We start from the raw sequence: 21,092 nt of genomic DNA, 5'->3' as shown, positions 1-21,092 counted from the left end.
AGAGTCAGTTCCAGGATTATCAGCCTTGGGTACAATCTGATTTCTGTGCAGGACAGAAGACACATCTACTTCAGTCACACACTATAACTCTGGCAGGACATGCTCCATGAGCGCCTGGAGGCTTGCGTGCAGGGCTCCTTTCTAGCTGTAACCCCTGTGAGCCCAACATGACTAAGTAGGAGTTCATCAAACAGACTCACATCAAATAATAATGACTTCAATGTGTAAAGTACAATGTAAGGTTTATTGAGGTACTAAGACAATGTATTCTTAACATGATTAAGCATGTGAAAAATTGTAATATTTTTCAAAGCATCTTATACTTGTGTGAGCATGGCTATGTTCATGCATGAATGCAAACCCCAAGCAAACAAAATGAAAGCAAAGCTCTGCTACCTGACAACATTCATTACCAACAATTGTCTTTTGATTATGAGGCTTTAGACTACTGAGTCTCCCAACCTAAATGCTGGTACCATACATGGTCCTGATTCCCAAAGATGAGTTATCCTTCTAATGTCTCACGCTTTCCAAAGTACAAAGTAGAAAACAAATAAACAAACAAAAACCCAGAGAATCCCCAAGCAGGTACTAAGCCATGAAAGAAATAAAAACTGAATAATTAAAAAATAGAAGTGAAAGCCAGTGTTTTCTGAACACACAGGTGAGCCAGGACAATGCCCTGGCTCTTGCTTTTCACATGTCTCCCATGTTCTTGATGGTCTGTGACCATTTGTTGTTAAAAACTGTAACAGATGCACTGACTATACTTTTTGAAGTTATATGTTGGAGCATCTTTCATGAAGATCACAAAGTTCTCTCCTACATGCCTTTTCAGTACCTGATAGTCAAGAGCTACAGAAAGACTTAACAAAGTTGGTCACTTTCTGAGCCTTAGGCAGCCTATCTTTGCTCAGGAGATACAGTGTAGTTCACAGGGTTGTGTTTTTCCTTATAATCTCAGAAACAATTTAAGCATCCACTGTGTGCCTTTGGTTTCAAGCCAAGGTTCCTATATGGACTTCAATGTCCCCAGCCCAACTATCATTCTGCTAACAGAGAGAGGCTCCTTTGCCTGAATGGCTGATTTATCAGTGTGGCTTATATGTTTCTTCTGTCTTTGCTGCTAAAAAATATATGCTCCATCTCAACAACATAGATTAAATTCTAAGGCGATATTAAAAGCAAAACCAGAAAGGGTAATCTTACTAAGATTATGTGTTGAGTGAGGGGAAATTATATTATGAAGATTTCCCTCTATATTTACATGCGATTGTCGAAAATCTTATTCTAGAGATCAATTCAGAGCCACAAGAGATTATTTTTAAAATGTTAGTACACTAAGTGGAAATACCTCATAAGAAATAAAAAATGAAAATATATTTATATAAAATAGAAATGTACGGAAATATATTCATTCACACGAAATATTAAGTCAGTGTATTGTCAGCAAAGCAAAAGGCTTAATAGAGTGTGAAAAATTATTGTTGCAGGATTTTCTGTATATAATGCTTTAAAACCTGCTGGGCAGTGGTGGCACATGCCTTTAATCCCAGCACTTGGGAGGCAGAAGCAGCCAGATTTCTGAATTCAAGGCCAGCCTGGTCTATAGAGTGAGTTCCAGGACAGCCAGGGCTACACAGAGAAACCCTGTCTCAAAAAAAACAAAAAAACAAAAAAAACAAAAAAAAACAAACAAAAAAAAACCTTATTGCAACATTTATTAAATGCCTATTATTATTTGATTCTTATTTGGGAGTTTTAGCAGAAAAATGATTATTGTTAGAGTTGCTACATTCAGATAAACTTCTGTGTTTTACAGAATATTTTTATCTTAACATTTTATTTTTTTGAGGCATGATCTCACTGTCTGGCCCTGGCTAGCCTGGAACTCTCTATGTAGACCAGGCTGGCCCCAAAGTCAGAGATCTATCTGATTCTGCCTCTCAATGCTGGGATTAAAGGTGTGCATCACTACAAGCTCTTTATTCTTTATCTCCTCTTTAAATTCCATTTTTTGAATCTGTTCAAATTTACTCTATAACTGAAATAAACAGAAAAGAAAGTACTGATAAAGAAATCCTTGAAAGGTATGGGTAGACATTGCTCTAAGAAAATCAAAACAGAAGTTTAGTCAGCCGTTCCAGGCACAAGTCATCCTGTTCTCGACAAGCTCCTGGTTTCGCGCCTCAGACCAGTTCATGGAATCCGCACACACCTCTCCTGGCTTCTTGGGCTTCTTCTGTCAAGCATGGGCAGGTACATGTCAGCCACTACGCAGTATCTGGAATGAGGTGTCAGACCTTCTATTTCAATAGCTCTCTGAGTTCCTTCATAGGCTTTTTGCTCCTACACACAAGGGGGGAAATCAGATGATAAATGGTATCCAGTGATTAATTAAAATCGGCGAGTTCTATGTGATAAGGAAACCCTCTTTCATCAAAGTCCGGGCTCATAACTAGATGAAACAAAGTCTTGAGTGGTCATACCACAGGATGTCCCCTGGAAGACTAAGGATGGATGGAGCAGTGGCCAGAATCTCATTTTCTAGCATTTGAACTCTGAGTAAGGACTTGTAAGGTTACTGTGGAGATGTGAACGTGGCCCTAGAGACACAGAAAAGACAAAGAGGAAGTCTGCAGAGCCCCAAGTCTGGCAGCATCTGTTTCCTGTTTCTGGGTGTCATGAATGGCTCTTTGTTTCTTGTTGAACTAGCCCTCTTCTTGTATTTGAAACAGTTCGAATGTTTGTTTCTTCCTTCCAACTAATGAACCCTGACTTAGATGGATACATAAGAGGGACATTCTATTTACCTAGATAAAGGTGCAGGCAATGGATTTTCCAATATAAACTACCAGAGCAAGCCTACTAAGCAATGTGATTCAAAAGGTACTGAAATAAATAGGGGTGTAAAGCTAATATAAACAAACATTAATGGCAGACAGATGGAATGAAATATTAATAGTAACTTTTTGATATGTGGGGAAGTTTAAGGGGAGCAGAGTGAGTACCGGAAAGGGTACAAATGTACTATACACACACACTACACATAGGGATGCATGCACACATACATTCTGATGGTGACACAGGCACTCCCTCATCAGTGAAGATGGAAGAATAAGAGAAAGATCAGGAGACGTGGAAGCTAAGAGACAAGTCAGTCATCTGATACAATTAAATTGTTAGTTAAGTAAACAAAGGACCTAGGCAGGAGTCCATTCATCTGAACTCACCTTCTCTAGTAAATTGTTGATTATGAAAACTCGGTATACTAAGTCATAGTAATTTTCCATGGATGTATTTTTCCCAATTTGGTACCTATTTGGTAACTCTGGAGGACGGAGAAGTGCCCGCAAAGATGCATTAACTCGAGTTATAGTCACTGCCAGAGGACCTAGTTTTGCTGGAGAAAGAATAAGAAATTTTGATAAAGCATTCAAAACAACTAAATATTATAAATTGACACTATGTATCTTGATAAATCACTGTAGTTTTCAGAAACATGGCAAAAATCATTAGGGAGACAGTTTTTCTTCTATTTTTAAAAGACTGATATAATTCTTTATATTTCAATATTGAGTGAGTCTCTACCAATCATTTTGTTAACACGATGATTTTATTATAAAATTAAGTATAAAAGTTATTCGAAGGGAAGTCTTAGAACAAGGGAAATTTTATTTAGTTCCTTAAGTAAGATTTCAAAACAGCTTTAAAACCATCCAAAGACTTGTAGCTGTTAAGTTAATTCCACAGTATTATGTTGTATATTTTGGACATTGGTGGATTAAAAGAGAGTATTTGGTTCATGCATATTATTGTCATAGCTAGGTTATTATTACTAAAGAGAGTAATGTTGTTTTAATTGATTCCAGATTCACTAAATTTTGCAGTGGAGAATTTTCTTGCTTAATATTCATTGTAATTTTCATTTTATAGATTTATGTCTTTATAATTCTTAAAATTTATTGTAGATAGATACACACACACACACACACACACACACACACACACACCCCACACATACACATATATACACACACAGATAAAGATCTCTGTATGGTTTTTTCCTCCTGAAATTTTGTTTCAATATCTGCTAAATTTTTTTATTGTTTGTCATGTATGTTACCTTCTCTTATTTTCATTTTTTTCATGATAAAATATTGATTTTATCAGACTATTTTTTAATCTATGAGATTAATCCTTAGTTGTGTCTGATCTGTGCTTGAATCCACAATTTTTATTCCAGAGATTTTATATTTTGTAAGATCACCATACTTATCATTTTTTTCTCTTCAAACTTCTGTTTAGAAGAGGTTTTAACAGAACCCCACCCCTGCCCTGGCTACTAAATTGAGTAATTTAGAACCAAAGTAAATTGGGTTTCCAAACATCTTGAACTTTTATCTGATTGCTTGAAAAAGGAATTTCCCTGTATTTGTATTTCATTCCTCTAAGAGCTTTGGGATTTAATCTCTGTCATGTGTTTCATGTTCTAAGTTCTGCTGACCGGAGAGCTCTCTCACCACCATGGAGAACAGTCCTGTTGAGCTTTGTAGGACATTATACTATGTGTTTAATTTTTTTCTAGACAAAAAAATTAACATTATTATCACATTTGGCATCTTCAAACACCCTTTCTTTTGTGTGACTCCTTGTTTACAAAATACTATTGGGCATCTTCCTCACTAGAATATAATATTTACATAGTACTTGTTCCTTGTGGCCCAAGCAGTGATTACAGAAGGAGTTTCACAATTGTGAGCACCCAGAGCCTGTATTTTAAAGTCTCAAATCATCATCTTGGATTTTTATTGTTTAATGCTATTCCTAATTTTAGACACCAGTGTTTTTAACCTTTTGTTGGAGGGTATATTGACTCAGAAATACCTGTGACATAACTAAGCCAGCCACTCCCCTGCTCCCTCCTCTCTGATATTTTTGCTATGCCGAGATTTGTATGTTCTACACAGCTTAGATCTCCAGACAAGACACTCCTGTCCTGGAAACATTGTCTCCCTATGGTGTTACTGAATTTAACAGATTGTTAGTCCCTTCCTGTTTATTTGTCTATTTGTTGCAAATCTTCTAAAATTCTTGATGCTGGGGTATCTTTTGGTGAAATAGCCTTAATGTCTAGTCTCATAAAATAGTACCTTTCACTCAATACATTTTTTTCTATCCAAATTTATCAATGTCTATGGCAGCATATGCAAATGATCCATAGATTCACGTCTTTAACAGAAGGCATCCTCAGCTCTGAGTACTGGATCTGCACAGCCATTTGGTGTGGGTAGCTCCACACACCTTCAATTCAACGTAGTAGAAATTGAACTCATAGTCCTGATTATTAAGCATGACTCAAAACTTCTCTTTCCGCATGAAATACCATCAAGTATTATCTCTGGTCTATGTGGCTATACTAGAGACAAATGTAGAAGCCATCTTTCATCTTTGACATGTTCTTTTTCCCTTTCTAGTAAACCCAACCTGTCCCCATGTCCATCCAGTGGTTCCCTTTCTACAGTGCTTTTCATGCTCCTAACTGAAACCACAACCTGTTTTCTGTTGTTTGTTACAGTAGTCTAACTTCCCTTTCCTGTCCCCTGTCACAAATCTGTGAAGTCTGATGATATCAAAATTCCATCTTATGAGGCTTTGGATACTGCTTGGTGCTTTAGCACTTGCTTGTTATATATACACAGTATTGAGTTTAATTCCCAGAATCACACACACACCACCACCACCACCACCATCACCAATAACAACAACAACAACAACAACAACAACAATCTCCACTTTTTAAAATACATTTCTTTTCCTGGAAGAAGCCATAACTCCTGAGGAGGAAGAGGACATTCTCACAACTGGCTGCCTTTCAGTCTGCCTTTCAGTCTGCCTTTCAGTCTGCCTTTCAGTCTGCCTTTCAGTCTGCCTTTCAGCCTGCCTTTCAGTCTGCCTTTCAGTCTGCCTTTCAGTCTGTCTCACTGCATGCTCTGCTTCACTCTGCCGGCTGCATTTCAGTCCGGAACACGTTCTAATTCCTCTTGCAAGAGGGCCTTTGCAAATGCTGCTCCCTTCGCCTAGAATGTTCTTCCCTTCCGTCTGTCTGCTTACACACCTTTCGTCACAAGGGATCAGCCCAAGTGTCCTTTCCCTGACACACTGGCCAGGTCCCTCCTTGGTTATAATCTCCTAGAGCTTATTTTGTCTTTTATAGGATCCATCACAGGTATCGTTTTGTGAGTTTGTGGTCTTTGTATTGATATGTGCCCTCCTTACTAAATAGAAAGCTCTGGGCAGAAAGGGACTTGTCTGCTTGCTCGGCTTTCCATATTCCCTCTGGACCAGACAAAACTGTAGTAAGTACCTTGTAAATATTTCCCATGTGACCAAAGGAGGTATCAGGCCCAAAAGAAACTCTATTTCTCCAAATTCCAAAAGGCAGAATGGGCAAATGGCTAACTGTGGTGCCATTAGCACTCCAAAGTTCAGGCTAGCCTCAGGCTTGTCACTATCCAGTACCTGCTATATGTTTTGAGGTTCATGCTGGTATCCTAGCCCCTCTTGCCTCCCTCACCCTAAACTTCTCCAGCTCTTGCTCGTTCTCCCCCAAGCTACTCATCCATTCATTCTTCCTTTATGCCTGGTAATTTTTATATCCCCACTCTCCCTCCTGCTTCTTCCTTGGTCCAGTTTGGGGGCCAGGTTCGGTCTACTACTTTCTCCCTACCAGCTATGGACTCTTTCAGATGTCTCTGGACAGTCTCTTTCTCATATTTGCAATAAAAGGCTTCCCTTAACCATGCTATAGAGTGGTCATGTCATCTGTTTATATAAGAGGCAAGTTGACTTTTTATATGACATAGCCTATGCACAAAGTCCATGTACACATTTTAATCCAAAGAAAAAAAAATCTGGTACATTGAAATCCTACTGAGCACAGGATGACATTTCTTAAATAGCGATTTTCCTTATTAATAGCTTTGTTTTCTAGATAGAAATCAGAAGTCAGAGCTTAGTGAACTCTGATATGGTGCATCTCAGAGCAGGTCTTGGGAGTGCCAGTGCATACAGGTGGCTCATTAGCTTTCACATAAGGCCCTAGGAACATACTGTCCTCAGATCCTAGAAACATGTTTTTCAAAACAAGATGCTTGCGCAACCTCAGGAGCAGGAGCTAGAGAAAAGGGCCAAGTTGGATGGTAGAAATCAGAGGAGTGGGTGGGGCTCCTTCCAAGTGCTCCAAGTAGTCGCTCAACTTAACTGTTTTAGACACTGGGTTTCTCTTCTCATACCGGTGAAGCTCTCCTCTCATACAGTATTGAAAGAACATTCCCCAAGGCTTTTTCTTTTGCAGGAAGGGTAGTATGGAATAACCTAAACTCATGGTAACAGCATTCTATTTATGCAACACAACCAAAGTATCCAGTACTCCTCTGAGACAGTGTTGTTGGTGGTTCTTGCCTGATGGGTCTAATGGGTCACACTTTGTTGATTATTTGAGCTTAATCTCATTTCTAGGCTAAAATATAACAAATGACTCACAAATACCCTGATTGGTACAAACCAACTCAGCCATGCAGACTCCTTTACAGCAGTTAGAGAATTGTCTATGGAGTGTCTTGGGCTCAAGTTTCAAGTTGTGCCCAGAAAAAAAAAAAGCTAGACAGCACAGATAGGTTTTTAAATTCTTCTACTCACCTCCTAATTTGAAAAGGTCAAAACTAACGAACTAACTAACTAACTAACTAACTAACTAACTAACCATTCTTCTGAGTTCCATTGCATCTAGCATTTTGGATATAAGTCACTAAGTTTAAATCTAATTGAGCATCTCTGAAGAGATAGATAGATGAGTCCCAAACCTCTTCAGACCATGGCAAGGTTGGATAAATGTCTGCTGGACATACAGTATTAGTACTTAGAACTAAGAATATATATATATATATATATATATATATATATTTACAAACTTTGGGAAAAGAAAGTACTGTTTATAGTGACTATAAATAAGAGGGAGAGGTTACGAGAAGTGAGAAAGCTTTGGGGGTAATCATAGAAATAATTGTTTCTGAGTTTATTGGAGTTAATGGTTTGAAAAGGCTGCATGTAAGCTGGGTCCTGGTGCTTTGACTGAACCTCTGCCCTAGGTTTCCAAGTTGTCAAATAATGAAAGTGAGTCCCTGGTTTAGTCATGAGGCTAGCGTCAAGTAAGATGAGAGCATGTGTCTTAGCACAGCACGTGACCTGGCCGACCTTCCAAATGCTGTTTAAAGGCAGAAGAGAAAAAGGCAAGTAATTTGCTGGAACTCACTTTCCCACCATGGAGTGAAGCGGGGTGTCATGGTCCAGGCAGAGTGGCTTCCAGCGCAGGACATCATCACCCTCCCATAGTATGGCTGGTATGGGTCTAAGGTTTCATTGGTCAGGTCACAGAAGAGCGCTGTGGTCCCCCAGCAGTCAATTTTATCTTTCCATTGTCTCTGTCCGTACCTGAGGATGGGAAAACACACACGTGTGAGTTTCTTCTCTCCCATGTGAGGACTCCAGTTTTTCCAGTGAGTCAATTTTCTATAGATTGAAAATTTATGCTATCTTCAATAATATATAAAAATTCCTTCACGCTAGCTAACCAAGCCATTAGCTTGCTGGAAGATAAGACTTACTTTGAAAACTTCTGACTAACATAAGGGTTTACTTCCCTTAATATACAATAGTGTGTTTCTTCTGGTGTGTGGACTAGCTTCCATTTTAAGTATTTGCCTTCTATATTCTCACCACTTCTGAGGTCTCAGTTCTGTGATTTTTCCCCTGCACTTTTTATCAGCTTGCTGCTGAGTTAAAAGGCCAATTCTGAGAACTTACTATCACATGCCATCTCAAGAGATGCTTACCGAATGAACACGCATGGCTCCGCCATTTCTTGGGAACGGAGTAGAAGTGGTGCTGAGAGCTCCTTGGGGAGCTCTAGTACTAAGGCAGCTGGGAGAGAAAACACTGCAAAAACCGGCCGGAAGCAAAAGGCCAACCTGAGCTCATATGACAGCCAACAGGAAGACACGACTTGCCTTCCTGCCACTCACAAATCATGGGGGATGGCAAGAAGAAGGCTGAGGGGAAGATTCCCTGGTTGAAGGGCTTACTTTGTGGCCATATAATGAGCCATAGTGCTGGCGCCTATAGTCTATATAGTAACAGCACCTTCATGGTGTTAAGATTAAAACAGAAGCCACATCACAAATGCAGCACCAGTTGATGAGTCTGAATCGCCCTTCATCGGTGGCACATTGTCTTTGCTAGGGACCCAAACCATAACTTACCAAATAAAAATACATTTTACGTATTTTGATGTTTGCCTTAAGTTTAACCACCAGTGGCCTATGCTTAGCTAAGTGTTGGCACTGGGCTAAGCAAGTGGCTGCCAACACTTATCAACACATTGAGACGCCCCTGTGTGGTGGAAATGCAAGAAGCTGAAGGTACCTTCTTGAGCTCCCTATAGTGCATACAGCATCATACCTTTGTGCCATGTCACTGGACAACCTTCTGTTCCCACCTCTGGTTCTCTCAACCCTCCTACAACTTCTCAAAAAAAAACAAAACAAAACAAAAAAAAAACCAAAGCAAAACCCAAAGGTGTTCAGCTCCTCATACTCCATTGCAACCCAGAACATAATTACCCCATGCGTTCTCTGCCAACAGAGTCTACTTACATCTTGTACTGCACAAAGTAGATGCTGCCATTGCTGGTGAGAGAGCTCCCTGGTTGCCAGTGCAAAATGTTGTGGAAATTTCTGGACTGAAATTGGACCTTCTGGAGCTTCAGAGATACATGAGCTGGCTGCATTTCTAAGATGGCAAGAACATCATTGTGAACATTGCTGTTGGGAGCAGAAGGTTTTCATGAAATCTCTGGGGAGTGAAGGCAGTGGTGGTAGGGTTAGAATTCAATATTGTTGACTCTTCAATATGATGATTTTGATGCATGATCAAAGTCTCCTTCCCTCTCTCTTTAATTCTAGTGAATCAACTCAGGGCAAGTTCTCTGCCCCTGAGCTATCTCATTATGTAAGGTAAAATCATAGAATGATGTGTGTTTCATACGAGGAAAAATTGGTAATGGTAATGATGCCCACCTCCAGCACACCCCAATGGTTAGAGGAACTAAAACTCACGGAAAGAATATAGACCTTAGTTTATTCCCACATAACAATGGAATATGATGATTATGATGAAAGACCTGTCTCCTTGCTATGAGTTATTCGGCAGCACTAACCTACAATTTTTGGGGAATTACCCAAAACCACTGTGGGCTCTGGTGGGGGTGTGAAATCATAGACAGGAGAAGGAAAGACCTTTTTTTGGAAGGATTATTTGTGTTTTCTTCTTCAAATAATACGGTATGGGTGACCTAGCTTTACCTGCATTTCATCTTACAGAGGCAAGAGACCTATAACATTTTATTTCATAGTCCAAAGTTTTTGACAAGAGAGAAAAGAATAGTTTCCTTGGGTATTTCTACTTATTGACTGAATGGTGGTGACATTTTTTGCATGTATTTTGAAGGCCCCCTGCAAAGCATGAATGGTGGTATGGACTTGAAAAGAGTCTATTTCCATGTACCCAAATCACACCTGCTTAATCCTTCTTAGTACATAAATATTTTTAGAAGATGGCAGTCACAATTTCTTGAAGACCCAGCGAGAGTTGAACTGCTGACTTGAAGGTGGATGGCGCCTGGCCTCCTCTGGCTGTCTGACATCTTTACTGTCACCATTGTCCCCAGCAATGACTCACAGTGCACCAAGCACTGAGGGATTTTTCCCATCATCTGCTCATTGAATCTGCCCAGCTCCTCCATGAAAAATATTCTGTCACCATCTTCCTCTTATGGTCTAGAGACCAAGCCTTGGATAGGTAAAAGACCCTTCCCAGGAGAAACTGTTAAAGCTGATTTTATGCCCAAGTTGACTCAACATCCTGCTTCTTACTACTGAAAGCAGAATGTGAAGTCCTGGGTGAGAGGAGTTCATGGGGGAGGCATAATAATAATAATAATAATAATAATAATAATAATAACAATAATACAGTAACAGTAAGCTTTTGCCTCCTTCATCTACTTCTCTCTTGACATTTATTAAGTAGTGATCAGATAGAAATATGCATCAGAAGCTATTATGCTCATTCCTTTTGATCTATCCCCAGATACCTACATAAGAGAAATATTTTGATCATTGTATTTCTCAGTGTGAATACAGGTTCAAAAAGTTATTGGTCATGCCCAAGTTTACAGGAGTGGTATGGTACATTTTTGTATACAAAAGCAGGTTCATTTTGCTAGCCCTTGAATTCCTGCTAAATAAGTTCTTGCTACCAAAGACAAGAGGCATAGAGCAAACTCTAGTTCACAAATTCCTGTCAGAGAGGCTGGGGTTACATTTATGTGGAGTTGTAGAACGACTCCAAAGTTATGGGCATTTACTTAAGCCACTTAAGTGAGAGGTCCCCATCTATTGACTTAGTACTCCAGGGGCCTTTCTGAGATATGACCTTTGATAAAATGTCCTTGCAGAATTCTCTGTAAACATCATTTGTTTATTGCATGTATCCTGTGGGAGGGGCTGCTTTAAAGCACTCAGCTTATCACTAACTCAGTCTCCAAAATGATCTACAATCTTCCATCGACAGATGAGAAAATTCTTATATAGGATGTTACATAAAATACCTGGCTTTCTGGGCTGGTGAGATGGCTCAGCGGGTAAGAGCACTTGACTGCTCTTCCAAAGGTCCTGAGTTCGGATCCCAGCAACCACATGGTGGCTCACAACCACCCGTAATGAGATTTGATGCCCTCTTCTGGTGCGTCTGAAGACAGCTACAGTGTGCAAGTGGAGCAAGTGGGGCTGGAACGAGCTGGGCCGGAGCCAGTGGGGCCGTCCTGAGTTCAATTCCCAGCAGCCACATGATGGCTCATGGCCATCTGTACAGCTACAGTGTACTCATACACATAAAATAAATAAATAAATAAATCTTTAAAAAAAAAAACCTGGCTTTCTAGATAACAAATGGCAAGTGAAACCTAGGTTCTGACAATGTGACTTAGGGCCTTGTGTGTTGTCCTTATAATCATTTGATGATATCAAGAGAATAGAGGAGGGGGAGGAGGAGGGACAAGAAGGACTAGGAGGAGGAGGGGAGGAGAAGATAGATAGATAGATAGATAGATAGATAGATAGATAGATAGATAGATAGATTGATAGATAGATAGATAGATAATATGAATTATTTTCTGCCATGGAAGTGGCTCCTCTGCCCCAAACACTCTTTCAGGTAACCATGGAACTATTTATTCAGGATGCAGAGAGCAACTGGTCCTGTGTCTAGTCCTGTGTCTATTTGAACCTTTAATGACCTTACAAAGTCCAGAATATCATACAAGCCATTCTAACCCTGTCTTGATCAGATTCAAAACTGGCCAGTAAAATGGAAGTTAAGCACTTACCTGTTGTACTGGTCAAGAACATGAGGAGGAGACCTAGAAAGCAGTGCTTAGGCATCATGGTTGCAAGTGTGCCTGTCTGAGGAGGCTGCTGAGAAGGGGAACTGCAAATCCACAAATGGCAAATGGTCCGGCACTTCCGTGGGCTCCACCAATGGTAAATGTTTCCTTAAATTTATCTTATTACATTATTTTTTATATGGAGAGAGAGAAAGAGAGAGAGAGAGAGAGAGAGAGAGAGAGGGAGAGAGAGAAAGACAGAAAGACAGAGAGAAAGACAGAAGAGAAAGACAGAAGAGAGAGAAAGAGAGTTAAGAGAGGTATTTATCTGACAGTTTGATAACAAAGCCTCAGGGCAGGGTATGACAAGGATTATGCAAGGTGAGTGAGTGAATCTTGATGGAATTTGGCTCTAAGAGAAATAAAGGGTTCCATAGGCAGCTGAAAGGTGTCTTAAGTGCCTTCTCTTACCCTTCGACACAGAGGATCAGCTAAGACAAGCTGTAGGAAGCTGGGGGAAACCAACTACAGAACTATAGGGCAGTGTGCAGTGCTGATACGCAGGAAGGTTATTTAAGATCAGCTGCACTGCACAGTTTATAAACTATGCATTTTACTTAGAATATTTACATCTATACACAATTATGAAATAGTTTTATTTGTAATATTTATAAAACATTTTCCATACAAGACTGTATGAAAATGTGTGATGATACCTCCATGTTTTTCAGCTCACCTGTGCTTGTCAGACTTCTGAATCCAGGCCTTCCCCTTCTCCAAGTGACGCTGCCAGTATACAGAATATTACTTCTCTGAAGAGCCACACAGCAAATGTAATGTTTCCTTCCCATGATCTTGGTGTACCTTGTCTTCCGATCTTTCCAATATCACCCTTCACTTGTTACTGATGTTGCTCACTAGATTTTAACCTTTCTATCAGCCCTGCTTTTAAGTGGTAGGTGATCATCTGGATTTGAGCACACATGATACTCAATATCTTTGACACTGACGGATCTTATTTTGAAGCAATTAAATTACTCCCAGTTCTTGTCCAAGGAGAAAGGGAAAATACTTGAGTTCAGGGTATTACATGTTGAGCAGCAAAGAGTGAGCTTGGGGTTTCCATTGAGTTACTGACTTGGTGAAACAAATAAGTTAGGAGGAAGGGAAAGAGTTGAAATGCCTTAAGAACTGAATTCTGGCTAGAACTCTAGCTCAGTGCCGAGTATTGCCTATCTGGCTTCAATCCTTACCATCTAAAATGGAGAACAAAATGTATCGAAGAACTACATTCTCTCAAGAACCTGAGCTTTGAGTACTTATCATGTGTGTTCTTATGTGACTGGGTTACCTCACTCAGGATGACATTTTCTAGTTCCATCCATTTGCCTGTGAATTTCATGAAGCCATTGTTTTTAATAGCCGAGTACTACTCCATTGTGTAAATGTACCACAATTTCTGTATCCATTCTTCTGTTGAGGACATCTTGGTGTTTCCATATTCTGGATATTATAAATAAGGCTGCTATAAACATAGTGGAGCATGTGTTCTTGTTATATGTTGGAGCATCTTTTGGGTATATGCCCAGGAGTGGTATAGCTGGGTCTTCAGGTAGAACTGTTTCCAGTTTTCTGAGAAACCACTAGGTTGATTTCTAAAGTGGCTTTACCAGCTTGCAGTCCTACCAGCAGTGGAGGAGTGTTCTTCTTTTTCCACATCCTTGATAGATGGCCTTATCTGACATCAATGGGAGGCTTGATGCCCCAGTGTAGGGGGATGCTAGAGGGGTGAGGTAGAAGTGGGTGAATGGGTGGAGGAGCACCCTCATAGAGGCAAAGGGGAGGGAGTTGAGGGGGGATGGGATAAGGGGATGGTGGAAGGGTAACAGGGAAGGAGGATGTCATTTGAAAGGTAAGTGAATAAAATGAATAATGAAAAAAAGAACCCAAGCTTTTATTATGTCACATTTCAGAAACCAAACCATGTCACCATAAATGATCTCTCTCAGTAATACTACAACCTGTATAAAGCCACCGTCTCTAACAACTCAGTGAGTAGACAAAAAGACAAATGACATCTATTTTCCCAATAACTTGGCAGCCCAAAAAATATGTACAGGATCGTTGCAAATGAAATTTAAACTCATCTGTATGAATAGAAAATTGATCAGTTAGTGGGGGCCTTCTGCTCGCCTTGCCTCAGACACTTTCTGCCCTCTCCTCCCAACCTGCCTCCCCTCAGAGGGAGAGCCAGCTTGACAACACAATGCTATCTATGTCTGGAGAATTTGCCCAAGCTGCTGACTTGGACAGACTTAAGTCTACTCTTCCTCCTGTAGCTTCTGGAAGATCAATAATTTTTCTAAGGAAAAAACTCATTTGTCTATGTGACATGGAGTTTTATTATTATCTTTGTTCCTTTTTAGAGATACATATTGAAGTATTACAGACTAAGATGGCATGATATCTGAGATTTGTTTCAAAATATTGAGGGTCATGGAAAGGCAATTATAACACATAATAATTGTGGTACACTTTCTTGGCATTGTTTTGTTTGAAACTCTCTCTTAGCCCAGGAGGTTGGTATTGTCATCTTGATATTTCAGATGAAGAAACTGAGGCATGGAGAGGCTAGGAGAACTTGGTCAGAGTTCTGTAGCAATCTGTCACAGAATGGGGGTGGATAGGATGGGGGTAAAATCAGGTCTGGCTGCCCACACAGGATGAAGGTAATTATAAGATTGCTGTTGTTTCAGTCTTCATTTGGAGTATTCATCTCATAAAGGGATAGAAGGATGTCAAAGAATGGCCATTCATCTCTATGACATCACTCAAACAAATGCCTGTTGGATGTAGTCACTCTCTAGCCATGAAAAAGCAAAAATGAACTAGACATTGGTCCCAGCAATAGTAGAGCCAATATAATTTTCTGTAGTCAGGCCCTGAAAGCAGATGGCCATGTGCATATGCAGTATTCTCCCTCAAGAGTGGTGTTTGAAACTGCAGCTCTGAGTGACTGTGCTGGTGTGCATCCTAAGTGGGTCAGGTGGGGGGTGACTCTGCTGGTGTGCATTCTAAGTAGGTCAGGTGGGGGGTGACTCTGCTGGTGTGCATTCTAAGTAGGTCAGGTGGGGGGTGACTCTGCTGGTGTGCATCCTAGGTGGGCCAGGTGAGGTTTGCTCCTTGTTTCTATTCTAGACCCTTCCCTCATTCTGACATCACTGTTGACAGACATCTGTCGTCTCCACACAAACACCAGACCTGTGGAGACCCACATCCTACAGTGATAAAATGGACACCCATTGTACTTTCTTATTCACTAGACCCTCATAACTTCCCCCAGGGAATGCCTATGACCTCGAATCTCTGTATCCTGGACAATCGGTTTGTAATTAAAATTGTTTTCAGAATAGAATTCAGCAAAGAAGGAACTTTCGTCCTCAAATGCAGGCAATTGGTACAATGTCTAACCTAAATTTAATTTTGGTCATTTGGACCTTAGAGAATAAGACATTACAGGTTGATACCTAAACTGTCCCAAAATTTTAAACTTTTGGAGCACTAAGATAATACAAGTAGATGTTATGTGGTGGAAAGATGTCAAATGTAGAGGCATTAAAAACATTGTCACAGCCCTGTGGGCTATGTATTCAAATTGAGATGCAAATGAAACATAAGTGACCTGTGTGTTTAGACTCTGACTCTATCCTTGAGATATCTTTGCACATGAAAACATTCAAAAATGTAGAAAGTTTCCAAAAGCTGGAAGAATTCCAGTCCTAAGCATTCAGATAAAGGCCACTCAACTTGTACAACATTTGAAAATCTCCATTTGCCAAACAATAAAACTTCATGGAATTAACATTTTCTGCTCTTTCTGTATAACTTTGTTTTGCACAAGAGAGCCTACTGATTTGTTTCAACTACTTCTTTTTTTAAAGAATGGTGTGCTGCTTGTGTGTGTGTGTGTGTGTGTGTGTGTGTGTGTGTGTGTGTGTATTAGTGTTCCTAAATACATAAATACAACCTGCTTGGTATGTTTATTGTATGTATATATTTTCAAAGCTGACTATTTGATACTGAATAATGAGATTTATGTTCTACCCAGCTCAGCACTTCTTAGTTTTTGGGCTAGGGTTGAGGCCCTATGTGCAACCCCTATCCACATTAGCATGTTCATTGAGATCCTTGTTCGAGGCTCGCTTATCCATGTTTCAGTCATGTTTAGGTAGGCTTGATCAAGATCATTCACTCATCTTGGAAGCCCTAAGCATTAGGTCCTTGTATAGGTAATTCAAGTGCTTTGTGTTGGCCTTGGAAAGAGCCTGAACTGGAATATGACTGATGGGTCACTCCTTCCTCCACCATGATCGCTTGGGTCCCTGCTATCATAAGCTATCATGTCTTGGCATGGTAGTACCATGGCTACCTGACTGAACTTCTTTCAACTGTTACTATCCTGAGCATCAACTGGAGTGTTCTTTTCAAACAAGAGATTAGAACATTTTTCTCAGAACATGCCAGCCTTCCAACCTCATTCAGAATGAGAGCCCAAGTTTTCATAGTTGCTTATTGGACTCTATAAAACCTGACTCCATTACTTCTAAATTAATCTCCTGCATACCCTCTTCTTTATCTATAGCTCACCAGCCTTCACGGCCTTTTTGACATTTTTTTAAACATGCCAGGCACAGCCCTCCCCCACCCACTGTCTTGAATACTGTTCCTGAGACATGTACACTCACTGCCTCTCCTCTGTCATGTTTGCTTAAATATGTTGCCCTAACAGTGGCTTCCTGTCTCCTCATCCAAATACCAGTCCTCCCTACCAGCTGTCTTTGTTATCTGAGTCACCATCATTGGACAGGGTATGCTTTATGTTATTCTATCTAGGTGAACTCTTCCTTGTTGGTTCATGAGTTTGAATATTTGGTCCCTGTCAGGTCTAAAGGAAACTTCCCCTAATTCTGTTAGTTAGAGGAAAGTCAGCATTCCTCAGGAAATCCTGAAGCTGGTTTCCCTCCATCAAAGGAACAACTTATCACTGTCAGAAGGGACAAAAGGCAAACTGTGGTGCCTATTAGCATGTCGAAGCACATGGTGGCCTCTACCTCTCTTAGTGTCCAAGTGCCTGTTACAGAGTCTATGCTACGCTAGCATCCTGGCTCTTCTCAGTTCTTCTGGCCTACCCTGAATCCTAACCCTTCTCCCAGCTCAGGGACTGCCCTCTCCTGCACAGTGCCCACCTCTCCTTATAACCCTGCTGCTGACCGGGCTATGCTTTCTCCTGCTTCCTCTTGCCCTCCTCTGGGTCCTGTCTCTATTCATCTTCTCCCTGCTTCTCTCTGGCCATGTCCAGTCTCTCTCTCTCTCTCTCTCTCTCTCTCTCTCTCTCTCTCTCTCTCTCTCTCTCTCTCTCTGTCTCTGTCTCTGTCTCCCCAACCCCTCTCTGTGGAGACACCTCTGGCTGTGTTCTTCCTCATGTCTACAATAAAAACTGTCCCCTTGACTATACCTTGGGTCAGTCATATTGTCAGTTCATGCAGTTCCTGATGGTGTCACTTCATTTGGAAAGTTGTATAATCATAGAAGATGGGGGTTACTGGAGGAAGTGGGTCACTAGAGGTGGAGCTTGAGGTTTTAAATTGCCCCTGCACCTTCTATTTACCCTCTGTTTCCTAGCTGCCACATAGTGTGTCGAGTGTGTTGGCTGCTCTTCCCACTAAGCTCTCCACGCTGTGATGGAAATATATCCGCTCAACCTGTAAGCCAAACAAACACTTTCTCCCTAAATTGCTTCTGTCTAGGTAAACATGAGCATACATGTTGTTAGGATAAAGTGGCAAAAAGTTACTCTGGCGTTTTGGGGCCAAAGGGTGATACTCAGAGATCATGCCACAGGATAGGCTTAAGGCAAGACATCTGTTGGGAGACGGAGAAGATTGAATGAGTGTCTCAGAGTAGGGGCATGAACCAGGCAGCCAGGAAGATAGGGAGATGGGGAGACAGACTGGGAGGCAGACAAGCAGGGAAACAGACAGACAGACAGAGAGATGGAGACAGCAAGACAAGGAGACAGAAACAGAGACAGACAGACAGAGAGACAGACATAATGAATGAGTAGATGAATGAACAAGATGCTTACAGAGATCTGGGGTGGCCAGGACCTTTTCAAAGGTTCTCCTGTTGCATGGTGGAAATACACAGCATCTGGCAGTGGTGAGTTCCTCTAGCTGCTGTGGTTGAGTTGCTCAAAGGCAGGCTGGCAGCCTAACTTACAACACAAGTAATTCATGTTTGCTGCTACGTTGGTACTGAGAGTGACGTTGTTATGATGAACCTGACTATTGTGGTCTTTAGAATGTTTGTGGGAGGATTGTGGAAGAGTTTGAAAATCCAGGCTGGAAACCCCCTGGGAACTTGTAAGCATAGCTCATTGGGCTGTGGTGGGAGTTTGGAGGACTGGAGAACAATGGAGACTGCTAGAGGCTGGCTCATGAGGTTATAATGTGGCATGGAATCTGACTTCCTCTTGCCTTTTTCCTGAGACCTTGAGATAGGCTGAATTTTAAAGTAACAGACTCTGTATTTAGTGAAGGAAACTTCAAGGCAAGATAGCAGTCACTGTTTGCCACTTATTCAGGGTTACCGTGGAAAAGAGCAAGTGGAGAGAAAGATAAGAGTGCAGGCTGCACAGACAGGCTTAAGGTTACAAGCCAAAAGTAAAGCAGTGGCTCTGCTCTGTACTGGGGGCCCAGGGAAGCTGCCCTGAGGTAAGAAAGGCAGTGCCCAGCAAAGGCAAACACTTGGGAAACCAGTCAGAGACTGTGAAAAGGCTTAGATGACTCCATGTGGAAATAAACAATAGTATTTCTGCTTAAACATGACACCATTCAGAAACCTCAATATGAGAGAATATTCCATTTGTCAACACAAAACATAAAATAGCATGCTAAAAATAAAACTTGGTAAGAAATGTTTAGAATGTCTAAAGCTAATAAGGCAGACTTGAGTAGGGAAATGTTCCCCATACTTATTGAAGAGAATTTAACTATGGAAAATTATTCATTATTAGTAAACATTATAGTGATAGAATGCTGACTGAAATCCCAAAAGAATTTCAAATGGTGCAGGGAGTAGAATCTGGCAAAGAAAAGAAAAACAAACCTGGAAGTCTATAGTTGGCCTTTTAAAAAAAAAAAATCCTGCTAGGGGCTGGAGAGATGATTCAGTGGTTAAGATTTCTGACTGCTCTTCCTAAGTTCAATTCCCAGCAACCACAATGGTGGCTCACAACCATCTGTAATGGGATCTGACGCCCTCTTCTGGTGTGTCTGAGGACAGCTACAGGGTACTAATATAATTTTAAAAACAATTATTAAAAAAACAATTAAAATAATTTAAAAAACAACTATTGTTAAAAATCAGTAGAAAGATGCCTAGACTATATAGCATACTTCTTAGTATCTGAGGGCTTTCCCAGAAATGAACAGAGCCTGGGACTCCAATCTAATTAACAGCTTAAGCCACTGATGAGTTAGTCTATTGAATAAACAACCCTGGAACTGGAGCATAGGGGCGGCATCGGAAGGCATGAGTGTAAATGGTCTATTTTTACTCTGGCCCATCCTGCTACTTTTCTGTTTCCTGGCTGTCACAATCTGATTTCGATATGCCCATTGGTCCTAATGTTTCTGCTTTACCACAGACCTAAAAGCAACGGTGCCTGCTGACCATGGTGTGAAACTCCCAAAGCTGTGAGCCCAAATAAATCTCTTCTCCCATGGATTGCTTCTCTCAGGTGTCTGTCACAATGGTGAGAGCGCTAATATAAACTAGAAGAAAGCTTTAAAAATTAAAACTGATTAATGAGCGGCCATTGTTCAGAGGGATAACAATCTGACAGATGATAAACGTGGCATCTGAGAACAGCACAGTGAGTTGATGTTTTAGTAAACAATAGTGGGATAAAAGGCACTCAGTCGTGACCCTCAAAAAGACAGGCTCTGAATACCTGGAAATAGCTCCTTGCTACTAGATTGCTTCTAGGATTCCTGCCATCCACTAGGGTTCACTCAAGTTCTTATACAGAAGCGGCTAATATTTGCACAGAGCTTACACTACCTTAAGTCCTCCAGTCAAGATGCACTTGTAATTTGCCTTGGCTCATTTACTGAATACAAATCTGCATTAAAAATTTGGCTGATTAATTCATGGGAGCAGATTAATACTTTAATATTTGTTTTTAATTATTTGCACGGTATAATCATGCATGCACATGGATGTGCACGTGTATGCAGGTATGAACACTGGTGGAATCCAGGGCTTAACTTCTGGCATCTTCCTCAACCATTCTCCGGCTTGCCTTAGTCTTCCCTAGACTTGATGCTCAGTTTTCAGTCAGGTGACTTATTGAGAGCCAGGAAGCCTCCTGTCTCAGGTTTCTTGTTTTGGGGTTGTAGGTAAGCGCAGCCACACCCAGCTGTGTGTGTGTTGAGGATCTGAACTTAGGCCCTTATACATGTACTGCGGCACACCCATGCACCAACCTCCAGCCCAGATCTTACATGTGCTGCGGCACACCCATGCACCA

At 40.9% G+C, this 21,092-nt stretch overlaps 1 protein-coding gene across 3 annotated transcripts; it reads right to left on the bottom strand.

Moving 5' to 3' along the window:
- Positions 1-1,706: 1,706 nt before the first annotated feature.
- Il22ra2 (interleukin 22 receptor subunit alpha 2) lies at positions 1,707-12,805 on the bottom strand. 3 transcript variants are annotated; one of them, XM_031380526.1, is made up of 5 exons: positions 12,503-12,805; positions 9,714-9,912; positions 8,315-8,493; positions 3,234-3,403; positions 1,707-2,349 (listed from the first exon to the last, which is right to left on the bottom strand). In XM_031380526.1, exons 2-5 carry the CDS (start codon positions 9,845-9,847, stop codon positions 2,200-2,202), a joined length of 633 nt encoding a protein of 210 aa, XP_031236386.1. In that variant the 5' UTR covers positions 9,848-9,912; positions 12,503-12,805; the 3' UTR covers positions 1,707-2,199. The 3 variants fall into 3 exon arrangements, with proteins under 3 accessions (XP_031236386.1, XP_031236385.1, XP_031236387.1); XM_031380525.1 differs by having other exon boundaries at positions 9,714-9,849; XM_031380527.1 differs by having other exon boundaries at positions 1,707-2,284; positions 9,714-9,849.
- Positions 12,806-21,092: the final 8,287 nt, after the last annotated feature.

This window comes from Mastomys coucha, unplaced genomic scaffold (genome assembly GCF_008632895.1).
Source record: "Mastomys coucha isolate ucsf_1 unplaced genomic scaffold, UCSF_Mcou_1 pScaffold2, whole genome shotgun sequence".
Taxonomy (NCBI): domain Eukaryota; kingdom Metazoa; phylum Chordata; class Mammalia; order Rodentia; family Muridae; genus Mastomys; species Mastomys coucha.
Note: the sequence above shows the minus strand (reverse complement) of the source record. Positions and strands in the feature narration are given on the sequence as shown.